This window comes from Pelobates fuscus, chromosome 9 (genome assembly GCF_036172605.1).
Source record: "Pelobates fuscus isolate aPelFus1 chromosome 9, aPelFus1.pri, whole genome shotgun sequence".
Taxonomy (NCBI): Eukaryota; Metazoa; Chordata; class Amphibia; order Anura; family Pelobatidae; genus Pelobates; species Pelobates fuscus.
In genome coordinates this window covers 127,581,953-127,609,732 of record NC_086325.1, presented here as the reverse complement: position 1 = coordinate 127,609,732, position 27,780 = coordinate 127,581,953, and the positions used below count along the sequence as shown (strand labels likewise).

The 27,780-nt window shown below is 44.3% G+C and overlaps 1 protein-coding gene across 2 annotated transcripts in view; it reads left to right on the top strand.

The window, feature by feature from the left end:
• The window catches only part of GABRA3 (gamma-aminobutyric acid type A receptor subunit alpha3), a 513,254-nt gene that overhangs the window by 361,351 nt on the left and 124,123 nt on the right, over positions 1–27,780 (top strand). For both annotated transcript variants that reach the window (XM_063432388.1, XM_063432389.1), the window contains exon 7: positions 22,937–23,080. In XM_063432388.1, the coding sequence (XP_063288458.1) occupies positions 22,937–23,080 (144 nt within the window). The remainder of the gene's footprint in view (positions 1–22,936; positions 23,081–27,780) is intronic.

The following is a 27,780-nucleotide window of genomic DNA, read 5'->3' as shown; positions in this document are numbered from 1 at the left end:
AAGGATTATAGGTGAGTGTGAGGTGGTCAGTAATAAAAACAAGAACATATTAAACAAACTATGTGAGGTTCTGCTGGGGTTGGCTGGCAACAGTCCTGTTTCTACTCGCGTCCAGGGCAAGTCTTAGGTAACCGTTACCGCGCAGGCACCGGCTGCCACCCGTTGGGGGATGAATGGGGTGACTTTGGTGGGGTCCCATCTGTGTGTTGCTGCTGGGGCCTTCCCCCGTCCTGGGGGGCCTAGACAGTCCCGTGTGAGGCTGAGTGCCTCCAGTAAGGCTTCTGCTTCAGGCAACTCTCGTTTTGGGTAGGTGGATCCTCCGTGTGTGACCAGGAGAGTTTGGGGCGAATTTCAGAATTCGCAGATGTTTTTAGTTAAAAAGAGGCTGAGACTCTTCCACCCCACAGGATATGCGATTGTCCAATAGATCTCATACCTGGAAGTTATCCAATCAGAATTAACCACAGGATTTATATACTTACCTTTCCTGTCTCTCAGTGCCCTGTTGTGGTCTTGTGATACCTGTATTGCAGTCTGCTTGTGCGTCTCTCTGGTTACTGATTATTTGGATTGTTATTCCGATTCTCCTGTATTCTCCATTCCTTTGACCTCAGCTTGTTTCTCGTTCTCCTGTTTTCTGGCTCCCTTTTCTTGGCTTGTCTCCTGACTATTCTTAGTGTGCTTAACCCGGCCATTCTAAGGACCGGTATTGCACCCTTTACTTTCTGTGACCTGTTAGCGTGTTAGGTTCCCGAATCGTGACACTTGCTGCTCTATTACATTGTCTGCCTACCTTTAAGTTACCTGAAATAATTACCACGGAGTCCCTTTCCTCAGATGTTGAGGTTAGGACTGTTATATTTTATACTCTGCCCCAGATGAAATATATTGCGCTTATCTACATTGAAGGGACTCTACAGGGAGTGCAGAATTATTAGGCAAGTTGTATTTTTGAGGATTAATTTTATTATTGAACAACAACCATGTTCTCAATGAACCCAAAAAACTCATTAATATCAAAGCTGAATATTTTTGGAAGTAGTTTTTAGTTTGTTTTTAGTTATAGCTATTTTAGGGGGATATCTGTGTGTGCAGGTGACTATTACTGTGCATAATTATTAGGCAACTTAACAAAAAACAAATATATACCCATTTCAATTATTTATTTTTACCAGTGAAACCAATATAACATCTCAACATTCACAAATATACATTTCTGACATTCAAAAACATAACAAAAACAAATCAGTGACCAATATAGCCACCTTTCTTTGCAAGGACACTCAAAAGCCTGCCATCCATGGATTCTGTCAGTGTTTTTATCTGTTCACCATCAACATTGCATGCAGCAGCAACCACAGCCTCCCAGACACTGTTCAGAGAGGTGTACTGTTTTCCCTCCTTGTAAATCTCACATTTGATGATGGACCACAGGTTCTCATCTGGCCCATCAAGACTCACTCTCATTTCATCAGTCCATAAAACCTTAGAAAAATCAGTCTTGAGATATTTCTTGGCTCAGTCTTGACGTTTCAGCTTGTGTGTCTTGTTCAGTGGTGGTCGTCTTTTAGCCTTTCTTACCTTGGCCATGTCTCTGAGTATTGCACACCTTGTGCTGTTGGGCACTCCAGTGATGTTGCAGCTCTGAAATATGGCCAAACTGGTGGCAAGTGGCATCTTGGCAGCTGCACGCTTGACTTTTCTCAGTTCATGGGCAGTTATTTTGCGCCTTGGTTTCTCCACACGCTTCTTGCGACCCTGTTGACTATTTTGAATGAAACGTTCCTTTACATGTCAGGGGCCACAGCTCTGACAATTTTTCTAGTTTACTTAAATGATTTGCCATTTGTCTTATCCCTCCTGAAACATCAACCCATTTGCAAAAATGTGTATTATCAGCAAAAAGATATACCTTACTATTAAGACCTTCTGCAATATCACTAATACAAATATTGAAGTGAATTGGTCCAAGTACAGATCCCCGAGGCACTCACTGGTAACAAGACCTTGCTTCACGTATACTTATTTGCCTATTATTTTGTTGCCTGTCACTTAACAATGTTGGTATCCAACCTTAAAGATTGCAGTTTATTGATATGTCTTCTATGTTTGACAGTGTCAAACGTCTTACTGAAATCTAGTCAATAATGTCTACTGCATCACCCTGCACTATTTCTCTTCTGTGTGTGCTTTGGAACATCTTATAACTTGCTTTGCCTTTTTTGCCTAATCTTATAGTTCTGTTAATGTTTATCACTCTTTTTTTTTCTAATTTCTAAATGCTAACTTTTAGGTTTTTACTATCTTGGCAAAACAGTGGTGTCTTCAATTTTTTGCTCTTATTGACAAACCTAATGCAGATTTCTGTTGCCTTCAGTAGTGCAACTTTTAAATAATCCCATTTCTCCTGGACCACATTTAACGCCTTAAGGACACACGACATGTGTGACATGTCATGATTCCCTTTTATTCCAGAAGTTTGGTCCTTAAGGGGTTAAACTGCTCCAGTCTGATGATGACTCCTTTACGCAGATTTACTAATTTTAGAAAAGTCTTTTTTTTCTAAAACTTTTCGTTTTTTTTGTGGTGTGACCCACTGTTCTTATATTAAACCACACCGACTGTGATCATTATATCCTAAACTTTCACCTAGAGTAATATCTGATACCAAATCTCCATTTGTTAACACAAGTCTAATGTGGCCTCTTTAAGAGCAGGCACCTCGATGACTCATTTTAGAGACAATCCCAGTAGGGAGTTTAGAATAGGTGTACTCCTGGCACAGGCAGCTATTTTGGTTTTCCAGTTCACATCAGGAAGTTGATGATTAAGAGGAAAGACCATCAAACAAAGAAATACGTCTCAATGAATCTTGGTTTCTCATCACTGGTGCATCCATGGAGTTATTTCCCCCATTGCCTCTGTGACGAAGTGCCCTTCGCCACTTTGTCCTGGAGAGGCCTGCTTGCCTGCCTCCTCCCGTGCGACTATGGCCCTGGAAGATTTGGCCCTTTAAAAACAGTATTCGACCCTAACAGAGTGCATGTCACTCATTCTGGCCCTTTAAATACAGTGGGGCCATTCGGTACTTGCCCTGTGTGAGCGGTGATACCCCAGATAGCTATGCCATGGAGCCTATTCATATAATGAAAGACTATGGGAAAGACTTTAGCTCCATGGCAATTGAACTGTGTGAATAGGATCTGCGCGCTATTCGGTAGTTTTGTGCGCTCAGATCCCAGCTATCTGGGGATATGTGAAATGTCTGTGTGTTATGTGTAAAAGGGGACTTTATGTATTTTAAAGTGTTTTACTGTCTTTGTTTCCCCATGTGCTCAATGGAGTCTGTCTCTGTACTGGGAGGTAATTGGATTACTTCTCCATTGTGTCTACAGGAGAGAAGACTCTGTAAAACCGGTCTAAACTGGAAAGCCATGCTGACAGGGGTTTTAAAAGATACTTTACTAACTTTTGAACCCCTGGTTCTGATTCATGCCATTTTTTAATATGTTGTTCCCCTGAATGGATTGATTGTGGATATGTATTTTTATGTGAATGTGATGTATGGTTTTAAAGTTACAGAGTATGTGTGGAAACTGTATTTTTACTGTTTGTAAGAATTATGTTAATTGCTTATCTGAGGGGATGTGTGGGTTGTACTGTTACTTGATTGGTTGTTTTATGCCTCCCCCTGGGTGTGTCCTGTATGTGCACAACTGTAATAAAAAGCAGGCTGGGTGTTCCAGACCTCAGACCTCTTCTGACCCTCAATACGTAGCCTCGTCTCGTTATTGGAGGGAACTGCTATATCACACTGGGGATTGCTATGCTCTGCATATTCCCCTGAGCTTAATCACTTAGCTCTTTTAAGAGCCTGTTCCGGCTACGCTCTCCTGGAGGAGAGGTCTTCTCCACATGGTCCTGGAGGACAGAATCCGATCCAGGGTGGAAGGAAGACGGCGAGGCTCCAGTTAAGCTATGGCGGTTGTGGAGCCTGCAGTGGTTGTGGTGTTGTCTGCAGTGCTTGGAGTCCTCTGTAAGCGCTAGGAGCATCGATCAACGGAGGGTACTCGGTCGGAGTACACGGAGCTCCGTTACAGCCTCTAATTCAGAAAATTGTACAGAAGATACACCAAGGCAAAGCATAAGTGATTTCCATAATTGACCATGGTTTTCCTTCTCACTAGATTGGTATTATAGGTATGCAAACGACCTGTCTTTCCAGAAATGCTGACACATGGAATTATCTTCCAGCCCAAGCTGAAGCAAATGATCTGGAGAAAAAAATTCCCACTTCTACCCAAAGAGAAACTTAGAATAATCCAAAAAAAAAAAAAAATAACAGAGAGATCACGGGATAAAAAGCTGTGATCTGCAATACTATATATATATATATATATATATATATATATATATATATATATAATTTGTAATAAATGAAGGCTTGCACTCACGGTCTGTAGATAAGTAAAACAATTCTTGTTTATTCCAATGTATGCTGAATTGATCCTGATGAAAGCCACAGAAGTGGCTGAAACATTGATGGCAGCAACCATGTTTTAATTGAATTGGAATAAACAAGAATTGTTTTACTTATCTACAGACCGTGAGTGCAAGCCTTCATTTATTACAAATTATAGTATTTTTGGCTATGGCTCTTATGCACCCGGCATTTTTCCTAGTTTTGAGTATGTGTGCTGGGTAATATTGGACATATATATATATATATATATATATATATATATATATTCCAATGTTGTAATAAGGTGCACTCACAGGACTTTTTTCAATATCTTACTTTTATTCTAAGAAGTGAATTACATGTGAAAATATCATAAATCGACGTTTCGACCCCTATAGGGCCTTTTTCAAGATCAATCTTACAGTGTATGACCATACATATATATAGGTGATTACTAATAGTCACTTACCTAAACGGTGTGTGTGAACAAAGCTCCCGCTCGAAAATCCGAAACCCGGAAGTGATTCTGTGTCACCACGTGACTGCGTGTGATGACGCGTGTGCGTCGTTGCCAAGCAACGGGTCTAATCAAAACATAGCCTCCAATGGAATGTCTATTCCGCGGGCTGCGAACAGCTCTAGGGGGGCTCGAACGTGATCCTAAGTGCCAGTGACTGAGTGGTGCCTGCCAATGGTAATTGGCAAGGTCCATCCCTGCTTCCCCATGGAGGATTACTATAAATCATTCTCTGGACTGTCAGAGAGTTAATCGAGGACTGCAAACTGAAGTGACATCACACGTGAAAAATTGTGGAAGTGACAGTGCTAAAACATGAAAAATAAAAAATAAAAATAAAAACGTCCTACCAAATCCTCCTCGGACAGTCCTACTGAACATAGCTCTAAGAATAATATGGTGCCTATTCTTATATATGATGCTAAGTGCATGTATAATGTCCCTTTATAAACATGTATATTGTATCCTAATACATAAGTGGAGCGTATATTACGTGCTACTGTACAATAACAACTTAATATGCATATTATTACAAATAATCAATATTTCAACCATATAATGTTGCCCCTCCGACCTTATGGACAAAATGTTCACATATCGTACTGCAGAGTGTATACCGATAACCAGTGTAACGCCATAATGCACTTCTATTGTGGGCCTATTAAATGTGTAATCATAAACCCAGTTAAACTATACTAGACTCTGTGGTGTGCCTAATAGATACCTTACCTATTATTTAATTTTATTATTATTATTATTATTATTTTTATTACTTAAGATAACGAGTCAATTGTTGATTCAATTAATAAATTATAATATCTAGTAGAAGATTATTTGCAAACATAACCCCAAGGGTGGCGGGTTTTTTGGTGACAAGTGGTATCTCACAGCTAGACTACCAAAACATGACCCAAATATGTGCCTATAATTCACAGAAACATAGAGTATGTGTTATATTCGTTCAAGCCACGAGGTGTGACAGTGTCCAGAGTAAAAATCCAATATGCTTCTCTTTGAAGCAATATTTTAGATCTGTCCCCACCACGAGGTAAAGGTGGGACATGATCTATAGCCATGAATCTGAGTGTAGGAAGTCTATGTGATGCTGCAAGGTAATGTTTTGCTACCGGTTTGTCCGTCTTTTGATCCCTGAAGGCTGTCATAATGCCAGATCTGTGGCCTCGGATACGATCTCGTAGGGTAAGGTCCGTCTTCCCTACATAAGATAATCCACATGGACAGGTTATTAGGTAGATGACGTGATCTGTAGTGCACGTGATATAATGTGGAATTTTAATTCTTTTGCCACTATGAGGGTGGGCAAAGGAGTTGCCAGAGTTCATGTGGCTACACGTGACGCACCCAGTACATCTGTAGCATCCCAGTTTCTTCTGTATGACATTTTTCTTATAACTTTGTATGGGGTCATTCCGAATTAAGATGTCTCGTACATTTTTATTTCTTTTGTAGCTGATGATGGGTTTCTTGTTGAATATGATAGGTAGTTGTTTGTCCCACTCCAGTATGTCCCAATGCTTTTCTATAGATTGTCGGATTTGTGTAGATCCAGTATGGTAAGTAAGTGGTAAGTACATTTTGGGTGTATCACTACTAGCTTCCCCTTGTGTTTCATTGGTCTCCTGTGTCCATTTTTCAAATGCCCGAGTTTTGGCTTTCTCAAGTGTTTTTGGCTGGTAGCCTCTTTCTTGAAATCTGTGGGTCATATCATTCAATTGTTTCTCTCGGTTCTTTGCGTCGCTGTTGTACCTAAGGACAAAAATATATTGAGATATGGGTAGGGAGTCTTTGAAATGCTTTGGATGATAACTGGTGTTGGAGAGTAGTGTGTTTCTATCGGTTTTCTTGCGATGAAGTGTATATCCAAGTTTATTCCCATCTTTGTATATAGTGACATCGAGGAAAGGGATTGCTTCATCACTATATGTCAGTGTGAACTTAACTGGTGATGTTAATTGATTGATATTGGCTACCATGTCTTCCAATTCTTTAGACGAGCCCTTCCATATCATAAGTACATCGTCGACAAAACGATAATAGGCTAAGATCTTGTCCGAAGATTGATGCAAAATATGTTGATGTTCGAATTGGGACATATAGGCATTGGCATAGGAAGGTGCCATAGCCGCCCCCATTGCAGTTCCAGTCAATTGTAAGTAAAATAAATCTTCGAATTTAAAGTAATTGCAAGTAAGTGCAATACTTAAGAATTCTAAGAGGTACTCTATTGGCGGTCCATGATATTTTTCTGATATTTCAAGTATTTCTCTGAGGGCTTTTATACCTCCCCCATGGGGTATAATAGTGTACAAACTTTGTACATCTAATGTGGCCAGTATTATGTTATCTTGCTCATCCAGCAAGATCCCTTCCAACCTGTTAAGTAGGTCTCTGGTGTCACGAATACACGTCGGTAATTCTTTAACGCTGTCTTTGATATGAAAATCCACATATTTTGCTACTGGTTCTAACAAACTCCCTCTGGCTGAGACGATGGGTCTGCCTGGGGGGTTGATGCTGTCTTTGTGGATTTTCGGGATGGTGTAAAGTACAGGATATATCGGGTGCTCCACAAATAAGTATTTGGATGTAGAAACGTCCAAATATCCCATCTGTAGTCCCATCGTGATATGTTCCATGATCCTCTTTTGAAACTTAATGGTGGGATCAAATGTGAGTCTTTGGTAGGTAGTGGTATCGGATAGTTGGCGCATAATTTCTGTCTTGTATTGATGGTATGCCATTATAACGATGGCATCCCCTTTATCCGCAGCTCGAATGATTATGTTCGGGTCTTGTTTTAAATCCATAATTGCCTCCCATTCGCCTTTTGTTAGATTTTGTCTATGATCCAGGGGTTTCTTGGTAATGCTTTCAGTATCTTTCTTTAATGTTTGCATAAAGGTTTTAATTGAATTGTTTGTTGTCTTTACCTCCTTGATGTATTTCGGTTTAAATGGATTTATTGAATTGCCTGGTCGGATGTCCTTCCGATGTTCATTGTTAATGAGGGTTCGTTGTAATTTATACATCTCTACTTCCATTTTAAACGGCTCTGGTTTGGATACCGGGACAAATGTTAATCCCTTTATGAGTGCAGAATAATGATCTGCCTTCAGAATTTTGTGAGAGAGATTGAATACGTTAGTTACCTCTTCCGTATGGGTGGTTTGCCCTTGGAACTTGTGTGTCTGTCTGCCCTTCTGTCCTCTGCGTGGAATTCTGTTCTTTTTATGCCTCTGGTATCCATTCGAGATGTCCCTGGGGATTCTTGTGGAGACGGGTCCCTTTCTAAAAAAGGTTCTGATCTTCTCTGATTTTTGTCCTCTCTAGTTTCAGCATCCGACGCCGACTCTCCTGAACTGATGTCGACCGTTTGGAACAAAGGTTTCTTAATCCGATATCTATATCTGGGAACTATTTTTCATGTTTTAGCACTGTCACTTCCACAATTTTTCACGTGTGATGTCACTTCAGTTTGCAGTCCTCGATTAACTCTCTGACAGTCCAGAGAATGATTTATAGTAATCCTCCATGGGGAAGCAGGGATGGACCTTGCCAATTACCATTGGCAGGCACCACTCAGTCACTGGCACTTAGGATCACGTTCGAGCCCCCCTAGAGCTGTTCGCAGCCCGCGGAATAGACATTCCATTTGAGGCTATGTTTTGATTAGACCCGTTGCTTGGCAACGACGCACACGCGTCATCACACGCAGTCACGTGGTGACACAGAATCACTTCCGGGTTTCGGATTTTCGAGCGGGAGCTTTGTTCACACACACCGTTTAGGTAAGTGACTATTAGTAATCACCTATATATATGTATGGTCATACACTGTAAGATTGATCTTGAAAAAGGCCCTATAGGGGTCGAAACGTCGATTTATGATATTTTCACATGTAATTCACTTCTTAGAATAAAAGTAAGATATTGAAAAAAGTCCTGTGAGTGCACCTTATTACAACATTGGAATATTCATACTGACGCTGAGGTTGGCACCCAGGCAAGAATATTGAAAAAATTTGAAAAGGGTGAGTGCCAAGTTTATCTCTTTATCTCTTTATCTCTTTATATATATATATATATATATATATATATATATATATATATATATATATATATATTTTTTTTTTTTAACCAGCAAGTACAGTTATAAAAAGAAAGTCGATTTGGCTAAATAGAACTTGTCACAGATACAGCACAGACATGCAGGAAATGATTTGTCTGTTTAAAACAGACAAAAATGAGCACATTTTAACAAAAAAAGCTGAAAATATATCACCCTCCATCACCCAAAAAAGTCTGAACACACTGATCACTCCGATCACAGCAGTAATACTGTGATTGGCAGGTAAATGGTTAAAACTGGTGACTGATGAAGAGATATGAGCGATGCAGGGAGCAGGGGTGGACTGAGAACCCTCAGGGCCCCCGGGCAAAATAAATCAAGGGCCCCCTTACAGGCCCCACCCATGCTCCGCAGCAAGCCCTGCCCTTCTCCCGCCTCCAGCCACACCCTACACAATCATTAGACACAAGGAACAAAAGTGCAATAAGTTCTAAACAAGTGCAATATAATTAACAAATGCAAAAAATAAACTGTGCAAAATAAATAACAATAATCCCCTCAAGACCCCAGTAGAGACTACAATTGAGGGCTAATGGGCCATGGAGGGGGGTCTTTCTAGCAGAGGCTATCTCAGTGTCCTTTAGAGAGTGTGTTAGAAAGAATCTCCTCCAGGCCCCATTAGAGACTACAATGGAGTCTAATGGGGCCTGGAGGGGGTCTCTCCAACACTCTGGTTCCTTTTTTTACAATATAGCAACACAACATAGCTCGCTGATACCTAGGCCAAGTTGGCTCCTCTTACCTTAATTACTGTTGCTGGCTGGCATTCTGTGGGCTTTCTGGCTGGCTGTGGCTTGCTGGCTATGGCTGGCAGGCTGTGGGCTTGCTGTATGTAAGCCTGTGGCTTGCTGTAGGCCTGTGGACTGGCTGTTAGCCTGTGGGCTGGCTGTTAGCCTGTGGGCTGGCTGGCCTGTGGGTTGGCTGGCCTGTGGGTTGGCTACTGGCCTGGCTGGCCTGTGGGCTGGCTGGCTACTGGCCTGGCTGGCCTGTGGGCTGGCTGGCTACTGGCCTGGCTGGCGGCCTGTGGGCTGGCTGGCCAGTGGGCTGGCTGACTGGCTTATTGGCTGGCCTGTGGGCTGGCCTCTAAAGATGGCCAACAAATGTGTGGCCGAGACCAGTTTTTAGGGCTTTGTAAGGCAGTGAGCGGAATCCTTGGCCTCCGGGGGCCTGCCCACATGGCCCACCCCCAAGTCAGCCCACATGACCCATCTTGAGTCCACCCACAAGGATGAAGTGTGTGTGTGTACTGAATTTGATTGTGTGTGTATGGCTGTAGAATGTGTGTAGTGGATGCAAAGTGCATGAGTAAAGTAGATACAGTGTTTATAGTGGACTCAGATTAAATGTTTGTGTAGCGGATAGAGAGTGTGTGTAGAGTGGATGAATCGTGTGTATAGTGAATGCAGAGTGTGTGTTTGTGTAATGGATGTAGTGTGTAGTGAATTATGTATATTTGTGTAGTGAGTACTGTGTGTGTGTTTGTGTAGTGGATGCTGTGTGTGTGTGTTTGTGTAGTGGATGCTGTGTGTGTGTGTTTGTGTAGTGGATGCTGTGTGTGTTTGTGTAGTGGATGGTGTGTGTGTGTTTGTGTAGTGGATGGTGTGTGTATGGATGGTGTGTGTAGTGAATGCTGCGTGTGTGTTTGTGAAGTGAATGCTGCGTGTGTGTTTGTGTAGTGGATGCAGTGTGTGTGTGTATTTTTTAGCTGTTGAAATTTTATAATTTGTTTTTAACAAAAATCTTTCTCCCTCCCTGCCTCTTACTTGTAGCCAGGGAGGGGGGCACTGAGTGTGTGGTTGTGTAGTGGATGCAGTTTGTGTGTTTATGTGGTGAATGATATATGTGGTTGTGTAGTGGATGACGTGTGTGGTTGTGTATTTGTGTAGTGGATGATGTGTGTGGTTGTGTAGTGGATGCAGTTTGTGTGATGATGTATGTGGCTGTGTAGTGGATGATGTGTGTGGTTGTGTAGTGGATGATGTGTATATGTGTAGTGGATGATGTGTGTGGTTGTGTAGTGGATGCAGTTTGTGTGATATATGAGGCTGTGTAATGGATGATGTGTATTTGTGTAGTGGATGATGTATGTGGCTGTGTAGTGGATGATGTGTATATGTGTAGTGGATGATGTGTATATGTGTAGTGGATGATGTGTGTGGTTGTGTAGTGGATGATGTGTATTTGTTTAGTGGATGATGTGTGTGGTTGTGTAGTGGATGCATTTTGTCTGTTTGATTATGTATGTGTGTGGTGGATGTGTGACAGATGCTGCTGGGGGGTATTTTTTAATGGTTGGATTTTTATAAAAAAATGTTTAAATGTACTTCCCCCTCCCTGCCTCTTACCTGTAGCCAGGGAGGGGGACAGTGGATTCCCTGGTGGTCCAGTGGCACAGCTTGTTGGGCCAGCATAGAGGGGCCCAGCAGACTCGATTTTCCCCCTCCTGCAGCCAGTGAGCTATCTCAGTGATTCCCAACCTTTTTTCACTTGAGTACCCCATGGCAGTCAATTTCCATAAATTGTACCCCTTAGATTAGTGAAATGTTTGTAATTAATATAGTTGCTGTTATTTCAAATGTATAAATTTTTCTCTGCCCCAGGCTCGCCCTGCTCCTTCTCTGCCCCAGGCTCGCCCTGCTCCTTCTCTGCCCCAGGCTCGCCCTGCTCCTTCTCTGCTCCAGGCTCGCCCTGCTCCTTCTCTGCCCCAGGCTCTTCCTTATACCCCAGGCTCTCCCTATTCTTTTTCTGCCCCCAAAGGAAGGTGCCACTGTGTGTGTGGGGGTGTGACAATGTGGGGGAGGGGCAGTGAGAAAGTGTAGTGGAGGGGGAAGTGTGACAGTGTAGGGGCAGTGACAGTGGGGGAAGGGGCAGTGTGACAATGTAGGGGCAGTGACAGTGGGGGAGGGGGCAGTGTGACAGTGTAGGGGCAGTGACAGTGGGGGAAGGGGCAGTGTGACAATGTAGGGGCAGTGACAGTGGGGGAGGGGGCAGTGTGACAGTGTAGGGGCAGTGACAGTGGGGGAAGGGGCAGTGTGACAATGTAGGGGCAGTGCCAGTGGGGGAGGGGGCAGTGTGACAGTGTAGGGGCAGTGACAGTGGGGGAGGGGGCAGTGTGACAATGTAGGGGCAGTGACAGTGGGGGAGGGGGCAGTGTGACAGTGTATGGGCAGTGGGGGAGGGGGCAGTGTGACAATGTAGGGGCAGTGACAGTGGGGGAGGGGGAAGTGTGACAGTGTAGGGGCAGTGACAGTGGGGGAGGGGGAAGTGTGACAGTGTAGGGGCAGTGACAGTGGGGGAGGGGGCAGTGTGACAGTGTAGGGGCAGTGACAGTGTGGGAGGGGGCAATGTGACAATGTAGGGGCAGTGACAGTGGGGGAGGGGGCAGTGTGACAGTGTAGGGGCAGTGACAGTGGGTGGGGGAGGGGGCAGTGTGACAGTGTAGGGGCAGTGACAGTGGGGGAGGGGGCAGTGTGACAGTGTAGGGGCAGTGACAGTGGGGGAGGGGGCAGTGTGACAGTGTAGGGGCAGTGATAGTGGGGGAAGGGGCAGTGTGACAATGTAGGGGCAGTGACAGTGGGGAAGGGGGCAGTGTGACAGTGTAGGGGCAGTGACAGTGGGGGAGGGGGCAGTGTGACAATGTAGGGGCAGTGACAGTGGGGGAGGGGGCAGTGTGACAGTGTAGGGGCAGTGACAGTGGTGGGGGAGGGGGCAGTGTGACAGTGTGGGGGCAGTGACAGTGGGGGAGGGGGCAGTGTGACAGTGTAGGGGCAGTGACAGTGGGGGAGGGGGCAGTGTGACAGTGTAGGGGCAGTGACAGTGGGGGAAGGGGCAGTGTGACAATGTAGGGGCAGTGACAGTGGGGAAGGGGGCAGTGTGACAGTGTAGGGGCAGTGACAGTGGGGGAGGGAGCAGTGTGACAATGTAGGGGCAGTGACAGTGGGGGAGGGGGCAGTGTTACAGTGTAGGGGCAGTGACAGTGGTGGATGGGCAGTGTGACAGTGTGGGGCAGTGACAGATGTGGATGGGCAGTGTGACAGTGGGGGAGGGGGCAGTGTGACAGTGTAGGGTCAGTGACAGTGGTGGAGGTGGCAGTGTGACAGTGTAGGGGCAGTGACAGTGGGGTAGGGGGCAGTGTGACAATGTAGGGTCAATGACAGTGGGGGATGGGCAGTGTGACAGTGGGGGAGGGGGCAGTGTGACAGTGGGGGAGGGGGCAGTGTGACAGTGTAGGGTCAGTGACAGTGGTGGAGGTGGCAGTGTGACAGTGTAGGGGCAGTGACAGTGGGGGAGGGGGCAGTGTGACAGTGATGGGGCAGTGACAGTGGTGGATGGGCAGTGTGACAGTGGGGGAGGGGGCAGTGTGACAGTGGGGGAGGGGGCAGTGTGACAGTGGGGGAGGGGGCAGTGTGACAGTGTAGGGGCAGTGACAGTGGTGGATGGGCAGTGTGACAGTGGGGGAGGGGGCAGTGTGACAGTGGGGGAGGGGGCAGTGTGACAGTGTAGGGGCAGTGACAGTGGTTGATGGGCAGTGTGACAGTGGGGGAGGGGGCAGTGTGAAAATGTAGGGGGCAGTGACCTATCTCTCCATGCACAATAAGGAGATCTCTTACCTTTCTGAGATCCCATGTGTAGCAGTGTGTGTAGGGTTGCATGGGGCCCGAGCTCCTCTGTCCCAGCTTGCCTGTCTGCCTGACTGCCTCCCATGCGGTCTGCTCTGCAATCACTCCAGGAAGGGGGCGGAGCCAAACCGGAAGGGGCGGGGCAACATGCATGTAGCCGGAAAGCCACAAGTGCTTAATCAGACTGTCGGGCAAATGCTCTGGATAGGTCCTGCGGAAGGCAATTATATGCACTGCACTTTGAAGGACCGGGGGCCCGGGCACGCATTGGATTACCTGTGCAGTCCGGGCCCCCTGGCGGCGGGCCCCCCTCCTGGCCGGGCCCTCGGACCATGTCCGAAGTGCCCGACCGGTCAGTCCGCCCCTGGCAGGGAGAGATCCAGAATACAATGAACTGCCTGGGATCCAGCAAGATGTGTATTACTGGGGAGGGTGGACGACAAGGACTTAACGACATGTCATTAGGCACTAACATTCTGAAAGCCCATGCTTTACAGGATGTAATGACACATCCTAATGTCAGGAAAGGAATTGTAAAGTGTTAAGTACCAGGAGCACAAGGAAAAGAAAAGTGAAAAACAAAACATTATGGTACCACTTTAAGTGACACTCTCTGTGTCACATTATAGACTAGCATCCAAATTGGACACAGTGTCAATGGTTTCATGTCAAATATCTTGTTATAAAAAAAAAACCAAAAAGCAAATGTGCTCATTTATCATCCTATATAAATAGCTTTCTTCTTTTATTTATTTTCTTTAATCACAATTAGAACTCTAAACCTATCTGGCAATTGCCTCCAAATGAAATGCTCAACTTATTAAGCAAATAAATCACAATCTAACACTAAATGTAATTCACACCTTATTCTAAACTAAACCCTTATTCTAACTTTAATTTTAACCTTGATCCCAATTTTAAACCTTGTTCTAGCCATAATAATAACAGCCTTTACCCTAATTTTAAAGGGACACTATATTCACCTAAACAACTTTAACTTAAAGGATCACTATAGGGTCAGGAACACAAACATGTATTCCTGACCCTATAGTGTTAAAACCACCATGTTGCCCCCCTGGGCCTCTCATGCCTCCATAAATATAGCAAAATCTTATTGTATTCAAGCCAGAAGCTGCAACTCTGCATGCTGTTTGCCTAAAAAATAAAATAAAAAAACAAGCAGTCTGCTGACATCATCAGAAGTGGTGGCCTGGCCTGATCCAATCACAGTACTTCCCCATAGGCAGATCAGGGGCAGAGCCAGCATGATTCAAACACAGCTCTGGCCAATCAGCATCTCCTCATAGTGATGAATTATATTAATGAATCTCTATGAGGAAAATTCAGTTTCTGCATGCAGAGGGTGGAGACACTGAATGTTTGGAAGCATTTTAGGCAGCCATGACCCAGGAAGGATAACAGCTACCTGACGAATGGCCAGTGGAGTTATCACTAGGCTGTAATGCAGTGTTTACAGCAAAAAGCCTGAAGGTAATGATTCTGCTCACCAGAACAAATTTAATAAGCTGTAGTTGTTCTGGTGACTAGTGTCCCTTTAATTAAACAGTTTTGTTTTTTTTGTCTTAATGAAACAGATCATGCCTCTGAAGTTTCACTTCTCAATTCACGGCCCTTTAGGAGTTAAATCCCTGTTATTTCTGTTTATGCAGCCCTAGCCACATCTCTCCCACGGTGGTTGACACAGACTGCATAAAAACAAAATGGTTTCATTTTCAATCCGATGTTACTCACTTTAACTCCTTAAGGACACATGACATGTGTGACATGTCATGATTCCCTTTTATTCCAGACGTTTGGTCCTTAAGGGGTTAAAAGATTTTGTCTCCTGCTCTGTAAATTGAACTTTAATTTTATTACATGACAGGAGGCTTCCTATTTTGCATAACTTTCTTTACTTATGCCTCCAGCAGCACAAGTCAATCAATCAAAACTTTTAACCAATCCTAGGCCAACATAGCCTGTATATAAGTCTTTGGTGGGCGTGTCTATTCCTCTTTCTTTGCTGCTTCCGGAAGGCACAGGTCAGAGTACTACTTCTGAAATTATTTATTGACTTTTATTGACTTTTATACTGTTAGAAATTCATTGGTTTCTTCTATTTAATACTGTCAGTAATATAGTTCATTTATTTATTTCTGTACTGTTCCCTCTTGCCCTACCTCTCCTCACCACTGTCTCCCTTTCTCCCTGTCATCTTTCCGCGGCGTTTTTACGCGACCGCGTTCGTTTTTATTGTGTTAGGGAGGTAACACAGAGACTTTTCAGGAGAAGGGTGTGGGGTTGGAGGGACTATTCCGTTCAGGGCGACCTTTGTAACGGACGGCGGACCGCGATCATATCGCGGACCGCATTAGCGTTTTGGCGCGAACGGCGGCCATCTTGGATCTCGCGCTCGCGAGACCCACGACGGCCATTAGCGTTTCCTACGGTCGTTATTCAAACGACCCATCCTCATAGTTTCTAATACTCGTTTTTTCCATACTGTGTATATATACCTTTGTCACATACAATCCTATTTAGGGCACAGTGCCTGCAGGCTCATCCCCTGCTGCACATATTTAAAGGCACAGTTCATGCAGGCTCATCCCCTGCTGAACTTCTTAAAGGCACAGTTCACGCAGGCTCACCCCCTGCTGTACATCTTAAAGGCACAGTACTGTCAGGCTCATCCCCTGCTGTACATCTTAAAGGCACAGTACAGTTAGGCTCATCCCCTACTGTACTTATCAAAGTCACAATACAAGCAGGCTCATCCCTTGCTTTCCATCTAGAGTCACTAGTGCAAGCAGGCTCATCCCCTGCTACACACAAAGAGTCACTATACTAGCAGACTCATCCTCTGCTATAATACAAGTGCCAGTGCCAGCAGGCTCATACCCTGTTTCAAATCAAATGATACAGTGCCAGCAGGTTTCTTCCCTGCTAAATACATAAGTGTTGTATGTATGCAAGTGACTCACTGCTAGCAGGCTCATCCCCTGCTATAAATCAAGTGTCTTAGTACAAACAGTCTTACCCCTGTTTTTAAAACTAAGTGACTCAATACTAGCAGGCTCATCCCCTGCTATACCATTATATATGTGACTCTATATATGACACCACATTCATAGTGAAAGCTGTATCTTACGGCTTTTCACATATTTCGGAACCTAACACTCTTCTGTCTTCCACAGACAGACCCAACATACAACACAAGATGAGTGACTCACCACAGTTACCACCATCAGATTGGCAAACAATTATTAACTCAGCGGTAGCCGCCTCCGTGGAGAAAGCTATTGGCAGACTGCTCATGCAGAACCCAAAACCCGATACAGCTACTGATCTACCCACGGAAGTAATGGAAGATGTCCTCCCCGGAGACCTCCACGCCATAAAACGGCAACGGAAGGGCACCGTATCGGACACCCAGAGACAAAGAGGCAAAGCTCCAGTGAAAAAGAGCCGCCAGGCAGCGAGGAGAGAACCTTCCCCTCCATACTCTCCGTCCTCAGAGGACGACGATCGCAGTCCCCCTCCATCGCTCGACATCATGGACGAATGGAAGGCGGGGGCTTCACACTCGGAAGATGAAGACTGGCTAGATGTCCAAGGAGAAGACAAGGAATGCGATCAAGACACATACCTTGATCAAGAAGAGGGCACCTTCATAGACCCCCAGGGGACGGCCATGTTCGACCCCCGTACGATCCGACACCCAAGATCGACAGAATGGGGGTTGCCAGATCACCTGGCTCAGTTCATCCACTTCTGGCTGAGGAAGCCAATGGACAAGGAAGTCAGGGCAAAGCTTCGGGCAGAATGCCCAAGACCAACTCTACCAGACAAAATCGCAGTGACCCCAGAATTTGATTCTACTGTATCCCTGTTCATGTCCCGCGCGGGCCGAGACCCGCGGAAAGGGATAGAAAAAGGCCTTAGGGAATCCCAAGACAAGCTCCTTGACATCCTGGGTCCTCTAGCGAAAATGCTATACCTGGCTGACCTAGCCCTTTCCCAAGGCACTACACTGGACGCCCACACTATACGCGAATGGGCACAACGGGCTATTTGTATGCGGGACAACACCAATGCAGCAATGTGCGCAGAACGCCGCAGAACTGCATTATTGAAAATGGACCCGAAACTGATGGAGCTGGGCAAGAAAGAGATGGGACCGCTAGCGAACGGTCAGCTATTTGGTGACTCATTCATAACTGAGCTCAAGAAACATGTGAGCATCTTCACCACTCTGAATAAGGCTCAGACCTCCATCAAACAAGTATTTCGTAACACCACACCACGCAGGGGAGTTTTTGCCAGGGCTGGTCGCCAAAGGGGCCGAGCCACCAGCCGATTCTGGCCTACAGGCCCCAGACACCAATCATCTCAAGCATTCTTCCCAACCTCGAGATCCAACTTCCAGCGAGGATCCTTCCGTTCAAGAGGCACCCGCACCCGTGGACGCGGACGCTTCAATGCAGGTGAGCATTCCCGACATACCTTTTCTATATTCGCACATGACTGCAGGCAGACTGTCTCTTTTTTCACAGGAATGGGAAAAGATATCCTCGGACAGCTGGATCCTCAATACAGTAGCCGGTTACGAGATCGAATTCTCAGACACCCCGGTACAGGACCGACGCCCACCACCAATAAGAGCGTCGGCCTTACACACCGAAATCATAGATACGGAGATCCAAACCCTGTTCGACAAGGAGGCGGAGGTGGAACCCGCCCCAGACGATACGGGTTTCTTCAGCAACATCTTCGTAGTCCAAAAGAAAACCGGAGACTACAGACCGGTCATCAACCTACGGCAACTGAACGTTTTTGTCACCTACAGACATTTCAAAATGGAAGGAATCCACCTTCTAAGAGACCTATTGTCGTAACACGACTGGTTCACCCGACTAGACCTAAAGGACGCCTACCTATCGGTATCAATAGCTCGCGTCAGCCGTCCTTTCCTTCGCTTCACATGGAAACATCTCTCCTACCAATTCACCTGTCTCCCATTCGGCCTCAGCTCAGCACCATGGTGCTTTACGAAACTAATGAAGCCGGTAATGGCTTACCTAAGAGAGAAGGGCATCCGCTGCCTAATATACCTGGACGATATTTTGATATTCTGCGAATCAGCACCCAGGCTTCAATCTCAAACGAGATCCATAGTGCTCTTGCTAGAGTCTTTGGGTTTCATCATCAACAGAGAAAAATCTTCACTCCAACCAGCCAAGGTGGTTCAATTCCTGGGATTCGAAATAGATTCGAGAACGTGTACTCTCCGGTTACCCACTTCAAAGATTGCAACAATACGGAAAGAGATACGCAGGGTGCTTCGAAGAGACTCAATTCCGCTTCGCCTCCTGGCCAGAATCATAGGCCTTTTGTCATCTTCCATACAAGCGATCTTCCCGGGACCGCTACACTACCGGGCCATGCAACGGGCAAAGGCCCATCACCTGAGGCAAGGACAGACCTACGACCACTGGATCCCAGTGTCAACAGAAATTCGGACAGAACTCCGATGGTGGCTCCTCCACATGGAGGCCTGGAACGGCAGAGCCATATTCGGTCCGAACCCGGACTTCGTCCTGGAGTCGGACGCCAGCCTATGGGGCTGGGGAGCCCACTGTGCACAGGCGTCCACCGGAGGACTATGGTTGGAGGAAGAGAAACTCCTACACATCAACTGCCTGGAGTTGATAGCGGGCTCCTTCGCAATCCGAAGCCTGGCCAAGAACATGTCCAACTGCTGCATTCTCTTGCGCATGGACAATTTTTCGGCAGTCCGGTACATAAACCACCTAGGCGGAGCCAGATCACGGGCCTTGACAGAAGCGACGAGGGACATCTATCGTTTCTGCCTACCCCGCAACATCACGATCAAGGCAGAATACCTACCGGGAGTCAACAACCTCACGGCGGACTGGTTCTCCCGACATTGGAGAGACAGCAGCGATTGGCGCCTGGACACCACTACCTTTCACAGGATAAGACAAGTAAGAGGTCCGCTACACATAGACCTCTTCGCATCACGGACGAACACTCAGCTACCGAGGTATTACAGCTGGCTTCCGGACCCTCAAAGCGAAGCAGTCGACGCATTCCTCCAACAATGGCCACAAACGGGAGCTTACGCGTTCCCACCGTTTTCAATGTTGGCGAGAGTCCTCCACCACCTACGCAGAGCAAGGACTTCTCTAATCTTGATCACACCATTGTGGAAGAGCCAAGCATGGTTCCCGGACCTTCTAGCTCTGTCTCAAGACCATCCGCTACTCCTACCAGTGTTCCCATTCCTCCTAGTGAACCCGGACGGGGAACCTCATCCGTTGATTACACAAGACCGATTGGAACTGGTGGCCTGGAATCTTTCCGGGGATCCTGGAATGTCTCAGGCCTATCGCAAACGACTAGAAACCTATTATGGGACTCCTAGGCACCTGGCACTAGACGCAGCTACCTATCCGCATGGAACACGTGGAATCGCTGGTGCATGGAAAGGGACCTCGATCCCTTTACAGCACCTATTCCCTACATTCTAAATTTCCTGTCAAACCTTTTCTCAGAAGGACGAGCATACCGCTCAATTAATATCACCAGATCCGCCATTTCGGCGGCCCACACCCCAATAGATGGTACACCAGTGGGTCAAAACACCCTGATATGCCGTCTGCTTAGGGGCATCAGACTAGCCAGACCTCCGGCCCCAAAATATAACACTCTCTGGGATGTAGATGTAGTTATCCAATTCCTGAGGAACTGGCCGGACAACGAGGCCCTGTCTCTGAGACAACTATCAGCCAAATTGACTCTCCTTCTATGTTTAGTTTCTTTTCGCAGAGTCGCGGACGTTAGGGCTTTTGACGTAAACGGTTTCACTGTAACACCAGAAGGGGTTACCTTCACGGTGTCTCGCAGGACTCAGACGGACTCCACATCCGTATCTTACCCTTTTTTTCCGACGGTTCCGCGGCTATGCGTCGTGAACACCCTACTGCGGTACGTAGAGGTTACCGAAACGCTCCGTTTTCACCGATTTATCTTACACTAAACCGTACAAACCCGTAACTACCACTACGTTGGCTAGATGGGTTCGATGGCTCTTATCCCTGGCAGGTGTAGAACCGAACTTCGGGGCCCACTCGGTACGCGGGGCGGCGGCTTCGCGTGCATATTCGGCGGGAGCATCTCTTACGGACATCTTGCGCTCGGCAGACTGGACTAGAGAAAACACCTTCAGAGTTTTTCTACTTTCGACAGACATCTCACGCATCTTTTTCGTTGTTACCACAGCGTTAAAAATGCAAAATAGGAAGCCTCCTGTCATGTAATAAAATTTGTAGATTATGTTAACGTAGTGTACGTATAATCTTAATTTTAATAATGACAGGAGGCGAGTATTTTCCCCCCCGTAGACATTGGTTTTATTCCCACCCAATACTCGCCATTCAGCATTTAACAGACAGTTATGACGACCTTACAGACCGATATCTTCATACTGTATGAAATCTCACATACACAGTTTCAGCATAGATATAACTGTAGCTAACAACTCAATAGACTTGTTAATGTAATTCTCAGACTTTAGATATATTAATTAACTAAATTGGATATATAGGTATTGCATGCGGACAATAGTCCATTTCCACACCTTTCACCTATTTCTGTTTTTTCCAGCATAAGATGATTCGCATACCGGGCGACAACTCCTCTCAAGCTTCACTCCAAGCTACATTCGTTTAAAGTTACAGAGTTCCAGTTTAAAGGACACTCCACAACCTGACGTTACAGGATTTCACACATCAAAGAAAGAGGAATAGACATGCCCACCAAAGACTTATATACAGGCTATGTTGGCCTAGGATTGGTTAAAAGTTTTGATTGATTGACTTGTGCTGCTGGAGGCATAAGTAAAGAAAGTTATGCAAAATACTCGCCTCCTGTCATTATTAAAATTAAGATTATACGTACACTACGTTAACATAATCTACAAATTACATAGAGGCTCCTATAGGGTCTTGCAAGCTATTAACAGAGCAGTAGATAAGAAATTCTAAATTAAACAGAATTTGCAATAAAGGAAGTGTTTGATGGCTCTTTACGGGAAGTGTTTAGGAAGACTGTGCAGGGAGGTGCCTAGGGCTGCTTTAACAAAGTGATTCAACTCCTAAATTTTAGAGAATTGAGCAGTTAGAGTGCAGGAGTATGCTCTATACAACAAAACTGCTTCATTAAGCTAAGTTGTTGTGGTGACTATATTGTCCTTTAACTCTAACATTGATTCTAACTCGAACTACTTGATACAGTAACTCTAACAATTTCCTTAATTAAATTAACCTTATAGTCCCTGTTCTGTTATCCCTGCAATTTTAAATGTTTTCATTTGGGCTATATCTACTAAATTGTTACAAGGAATTTAATGGAATTTTCCTTTTAAACTTAGACTCAGTGATATCTATGAGGGTCAATCATAGTAATAGCATGCCTTAGCTCCCATTTAGCACTACTGTGCAGTCAATGTTTTTGGACCCTCACATTTTGAGCGTCAGGAGTGATTGCTAAAAAAAAAAGCCAAGCAATCCCTGTACTTCCCACTCCCATTACATGCATTCACGGTGTATGTCAGGAGTATCAAGACCTGCTAGTTTGGAGTCTACTCCTACAAGTGGCACTCTAACTTCATATTCTATATTAATTATATATATTTATATTTTAAGCATAGCAGTGAGCATTTCTATATGTGTTGTGTACTTAAAACATCACATATAAAATGAATAACTTTTGCTTAGCATCTGTAACAGGTAAAATCAATCATGAAGGAATATGACTCTACGCCTTCTGCAACTGACATAATCCATTAGAGATTTAAAAATCACATATAGAATAGGCTTGCACTTATGCTTCTCATTGCAAAATTTGATTCTGGTGTGCCGTGCCTATGTCCAATTTATATTTGACATTGTTTTAATGTCTTAGTTTACTATATATACAATTGTATCTTCCACACATTCCATTCATAATAGGTACATATTTTCATATTATGTGCAATTAAAAAGCTGTTGTTTTTTTAGTATACCTTACATACAGTATAGAGTTAACTCATGGTCTGTTGATCAAAACCTATTACACAATTTGATATTTGTTTGATAATATCTGCTCTAATTTGTTTCTCTTTTCTAGATGCCTACCCTAAAACAGAGGTAGTTTATTCCTGGACAAATGGTTCTGATAAATCTGTGGCTGTGGCCCCCGATGGCTCCCGTCTAAATCAGTATGATCTTCTGGGCTTGGTGGTAGGAACTGAGACAATACGTTCAAGCACAGGTGTGTGACAGTACCTTGCATGGAAAGAATTATATTTACAACTATTTAGTATTTGTAACTATACTATAGTTTTCCACTCTCTCACTGCAATTCGTTTTTTTTTTAATTTTTGTTACATAGTAACATAGTTACATAGGCTGAAAAGAGACATGTGTCCATCAATGTCAGCCTTCCTTACATTTGTTTTTTTTTTTTTTTTTTTTGATGAGGAATCCTCTATAAAGTGGCATAAGATTGGATTATGAGAATAAAATTAAAACGGGTTTAGGATGAAAAAGCATTTGATTCCCATGATCCAATATGCCTAAATAATAACTCAGGAATCCACCATTTGCCACATCACATACTCTAAAAATATGAAAAGCATTTTCTTAATTACATGGTATCACATCTTGCATGAAAAAATAAAGAATGAACACTGGAGGATAAACCATGAAACAAGTACCGCCATGGGACAATTCAGTTTCAGGAAACATCTTCCCACGTAATCTGTTTTTGATGGTCACTAAAGCCAGTGTTATCTTACCCCCAAAGTCTGAAAATTTGCGGGGTTATTCATTAAAGTGGGAATTCAACATGAATTTCAATTTTTTTTTTTTTTTTTATTCTTTTATAATGTAATTTGATTCATGTGATACAGAAAAAAGAAAAGGAGTTGTATCAGATGTATATAAAACAAAAGTATCAAGTATAACAGAATGAACTCACCTTGAATATGCTGTGCAATTAAGACCACACCTTGAATATGCTGTGCAATTTTGGGCACCTGTTCTAAAGAAGGATATCATGGCACTAGAAAAAGTGCAGAGACGAGCTACAAAATTGATAAAAGGAATGGAGCATTTTAGTTATGAAGAAAGGTTAACAAATTTAAATCTCTTCAGTTTGGAAAAACGGCGCCTTAGAGGGGATATGATAACATTATACAAATATATTCGGGGCCAGTACAAACCATTATCTGGAAATCTATTCATAAACAGGGCTATACATAGGACACAAGGTCACACATTTAGGCTTGGCATTTAGGCTTTTTACAGTAAGAGCAATAAGGATATGGAATTCATTGCCGGAAGAGGTGGTTTTGTCAGAGTCTATACAGATGTTTAAGTTGCAATTGGATAAATACTTGCAAAAACATAACATACAGGGATACAATTTCTAATTAGTGGGGTAATAGCTGCTTGATCCAAGGAAACATCTGACTGCTATTTTGGGGTCAAGAAGGAATTTTTTCCTAGTTTGTTGCAAAATTGGAAGCGCTTCAGACTGGGTTTTTTGCCTTCTTTTGGATCAACAGCAAAAGCATATGTGAGGAAGGCTGAACTTGATGGACGCAAGTCTCTTTTCAGCTATGTAACTATGTAACTATGTAACTATGTAACTCGTTTAGACTTCCAGATTTTTATAATAAGAAAACCAGTAAAATCAGGCTAGGTAAGCCTGTCAATATAAGTAATATAGGCAAGCTGTTAGTCGTTTTGGAGTGACAGGCATGTGGGGCAATGTATTTACATGCTAGGTAAGCGATGCATTTCATCTGTATGCTTAATTGCTAGTGGTGGAACACATAGTTAACAAATAGCTTGCCTGTGATGTATAGCTATGTAGGGCAATGTGCACCACAAGATCCATTTTATAAAGGAACAATAAACTGTTGCATATAAGTGGAAACTCTGCAGCAAGGACAAGTAACTAACAGTGCTGCAGTGAGGCAAGCAAACAAAAAACAACAAATAACACATATCCAAACTGAAAATTATATTGCAATGGTGGTCCTGCAAGACGGGTAACTACGGAATAGGCAAGTGACCCCAATCAGCCCGAGCCAACTATGGTGGAAAAGAGAAGGCCTAGTATGAACCACAACCCCTACTACGTGCACTGTTACACATGATTAGAGTTCATCCGATAACCGTGCGTATCCTCCAGCGCCTTCATCCAGATACAGTCCCAGTGAGCCAGAAATGTCCACTACACCGGCCCCAGGCCTTAAGAAGAGCACCTGTGCGGTCCCCTCTGATACAGTTGCTCTTGCTAGTGTGAGCAATGTCCTGAGAAGGGCAAAGGGTAAGCACGGTGTCGTTTATGTATTCTCATTACGTGTGGGGTAAGCACCGGGTCAGCCCCTTAGCGGCCCTCAGCATAGGATTGCAGTAGCGGATTGCTGTCAACTGGCTACATTTGGGAATAAGGTCAGGGTTACTAGTCATATTATAACTGTGACAATACCTTACCTGTTCCACACGGACCCTTGCGGCACGGCTTCCTCTCCTTGCACTTCCGGGAGGCGGCACAGTTCTTCTGACACCGGCCGCTCTGAAAACGCCCCTTTTTATAATGCGGCACATGCGCGCCGACGTCAGATCAATTCTGCCGCACAAAGTCACATGATACCACACTCCCTGACCTTTTGGGGGCGTGGATTTAAAGTGAAAGACACTACACTATAAAAGGGCGCCTTTTACAGTTAGTCAGCGCCCTATTTTGGGTCTAGTTAGTTTCCTTTGGTGCTCTTGATATTCTGTGTTGTATTCTGGTATATTGACTTTTGGCTTTTCCTCTGACTATTCTACACTCTGGTATTCTGACTTCAGCTTGTAATTCCGTTTATCTGTCTTCTGTACTCCCTGACTTTCGACTATTCTAAGACTACTCTTTGACGTTTAAACCAGGCCATTCTAAGGTCCGGTAACACGTCTCTTTCTGTATTACTTTCTGCGTGTTGGGGTCACTGTCGTGACATTACAATAGGGCCATGGACCCTGCAGGAGGTAATCCACATGGGCCAGTTCCCGACAATCATTTTGAGGAACTGGACCATCGTATGGACCAGATTGCTATGCTGTACAAACATTGTTGGTTAGTACGGCTCATCTCCAACGTGTTGAGCAGAACCCCGCTCCTAGACCAATCGACCCTTCTATAGAAATAGCCGCAGTGGTTCTTCTAATAACCCCACATCCCCTCTTCGTTATGGGGGTGATCCCAAGGGATGTCATGGTTTTCTTAACCAAGTGAGCATCAATTTCGAGCTCCATCCTAGAGCATATTCGACAGACAGGTCAAAGATCGGATATGATTACACTTCTGGTTGATAGAGCATTAGTTTGGGCTAACCCCTTATGGGAAAATGAGAATCCCATTGTCTTTGATTATGCTGAGTTTATTGCTGCCTTTAGAAGGACTTTTGACCCCCTGGGGAGACGGACTAATGCCACTAAGACACGCTTACGTATGAGACAGGGGACCCATTCCTTAGTTGATTATGCTTTAGAGTTTCGTACTAACGCTGCTGAAGTGAGATGGAATGAACAAGCATTCGTTGATGTTTTTCTAAACGGTCTCTCAGACAAATTGTTGGACGAAGTTGCTACCAGAGATCTACCCAATATGTTAGAGGAGCTAATTACCTATCTATCTCATATAGATGAACGTCTCAGACACAGACAAAACACCAGGGAAAGACCTAGGCGTATTCCTGAACGTCTTGCTTTAACCTTCTCTTCCTCAGAGACAACTGTTGTCACTCACCCTGAACCTATGCAAGTGGGAGCCACACGGTTGTCCGAGGCTGAGAAGCAATATCGAAAGGAAGGGAACGACTTTACCTATATTGTGGAAGGAAGGGTCATTCTCGCCTTGCCTGTCCTGGTAGGCCGGAAAACTCCATCACCTAAGCCCTCCAGGAGGACAGGCCTTGGGTGTGATGTGTATGTCCTCCTTTAATGACAAAAGTGATCATCTGCTTCTTCTACTCATTATTATTGAAGGAGGGAGAAAAAGAGTACAGACTGTTGCTCTGATAGACTCAGGGGCGGCTGAGAGTTTTATGGATATCGACTTCAGTCTAAAACATTCTCTCCCTTTTCAAACAAGACCAACACCCTTGGCCGTTGAGGCCATAGATGGTAGACCACTGTCAATTCCTCTTATTACTAGAGAAACTAAACCTCTAAGATTAACCGTAGGGACCTTGCATCAGGAAATTATAACCCTACAACAGATCGTTTCTCCCACATTTTCTCTCATCCTTGGTTTTCCCTGGCTCTCCAAACATAATCCTATGATAGATTGGGAGAAGAAAGAGATTATTAAATGGGGCGAGTCTTGTTTTGGAGGCTGTATTACCCAAGTGAAGCCTATAGGTCTACTTAATATACCTATCATGAAACCTTTAACGACCCAAATAATGAAACAATACTTGGATCTCAAGGCAGTATTTGAACAAAATGAGGCGGAAAAACTACCACCTCATCGGTCATATGACTGCGCTATCGAAATATTACCTTGTATCATGCCTCCTACAAAGTACTAGAGGAATATATCGCTGAGAATCTTAGAAAGGGTTTTATCACAAAATCTTCTTCCCCCAGCTGGGGCCGGTTTCTTTTTTGTTTCCAAAAAAGTGGGGGATAAAAAAATAAAAGTTAGCATTTAGTAATTATAAAAAAAAAACAGAGTGAGGAAGACAGAATGATCTATAAGATTAGGTAGAAAGAGGCTAAGCAAGTTATAATAGCTTCCAAATCACACACAGAAGAGAAAATAGCAGAGTCAGTAAAAAAGGGGGACAAAACTTTTTTTAGATACATAAATGAGAAAAGAAACGTAAAACAAGGATTTGTTAGATTAAAAACAAAAGAAGGAAGGTATGTAGAAGGGGATTAAGGTCTAGCTGACTGCCTCAATGAATATTTTTG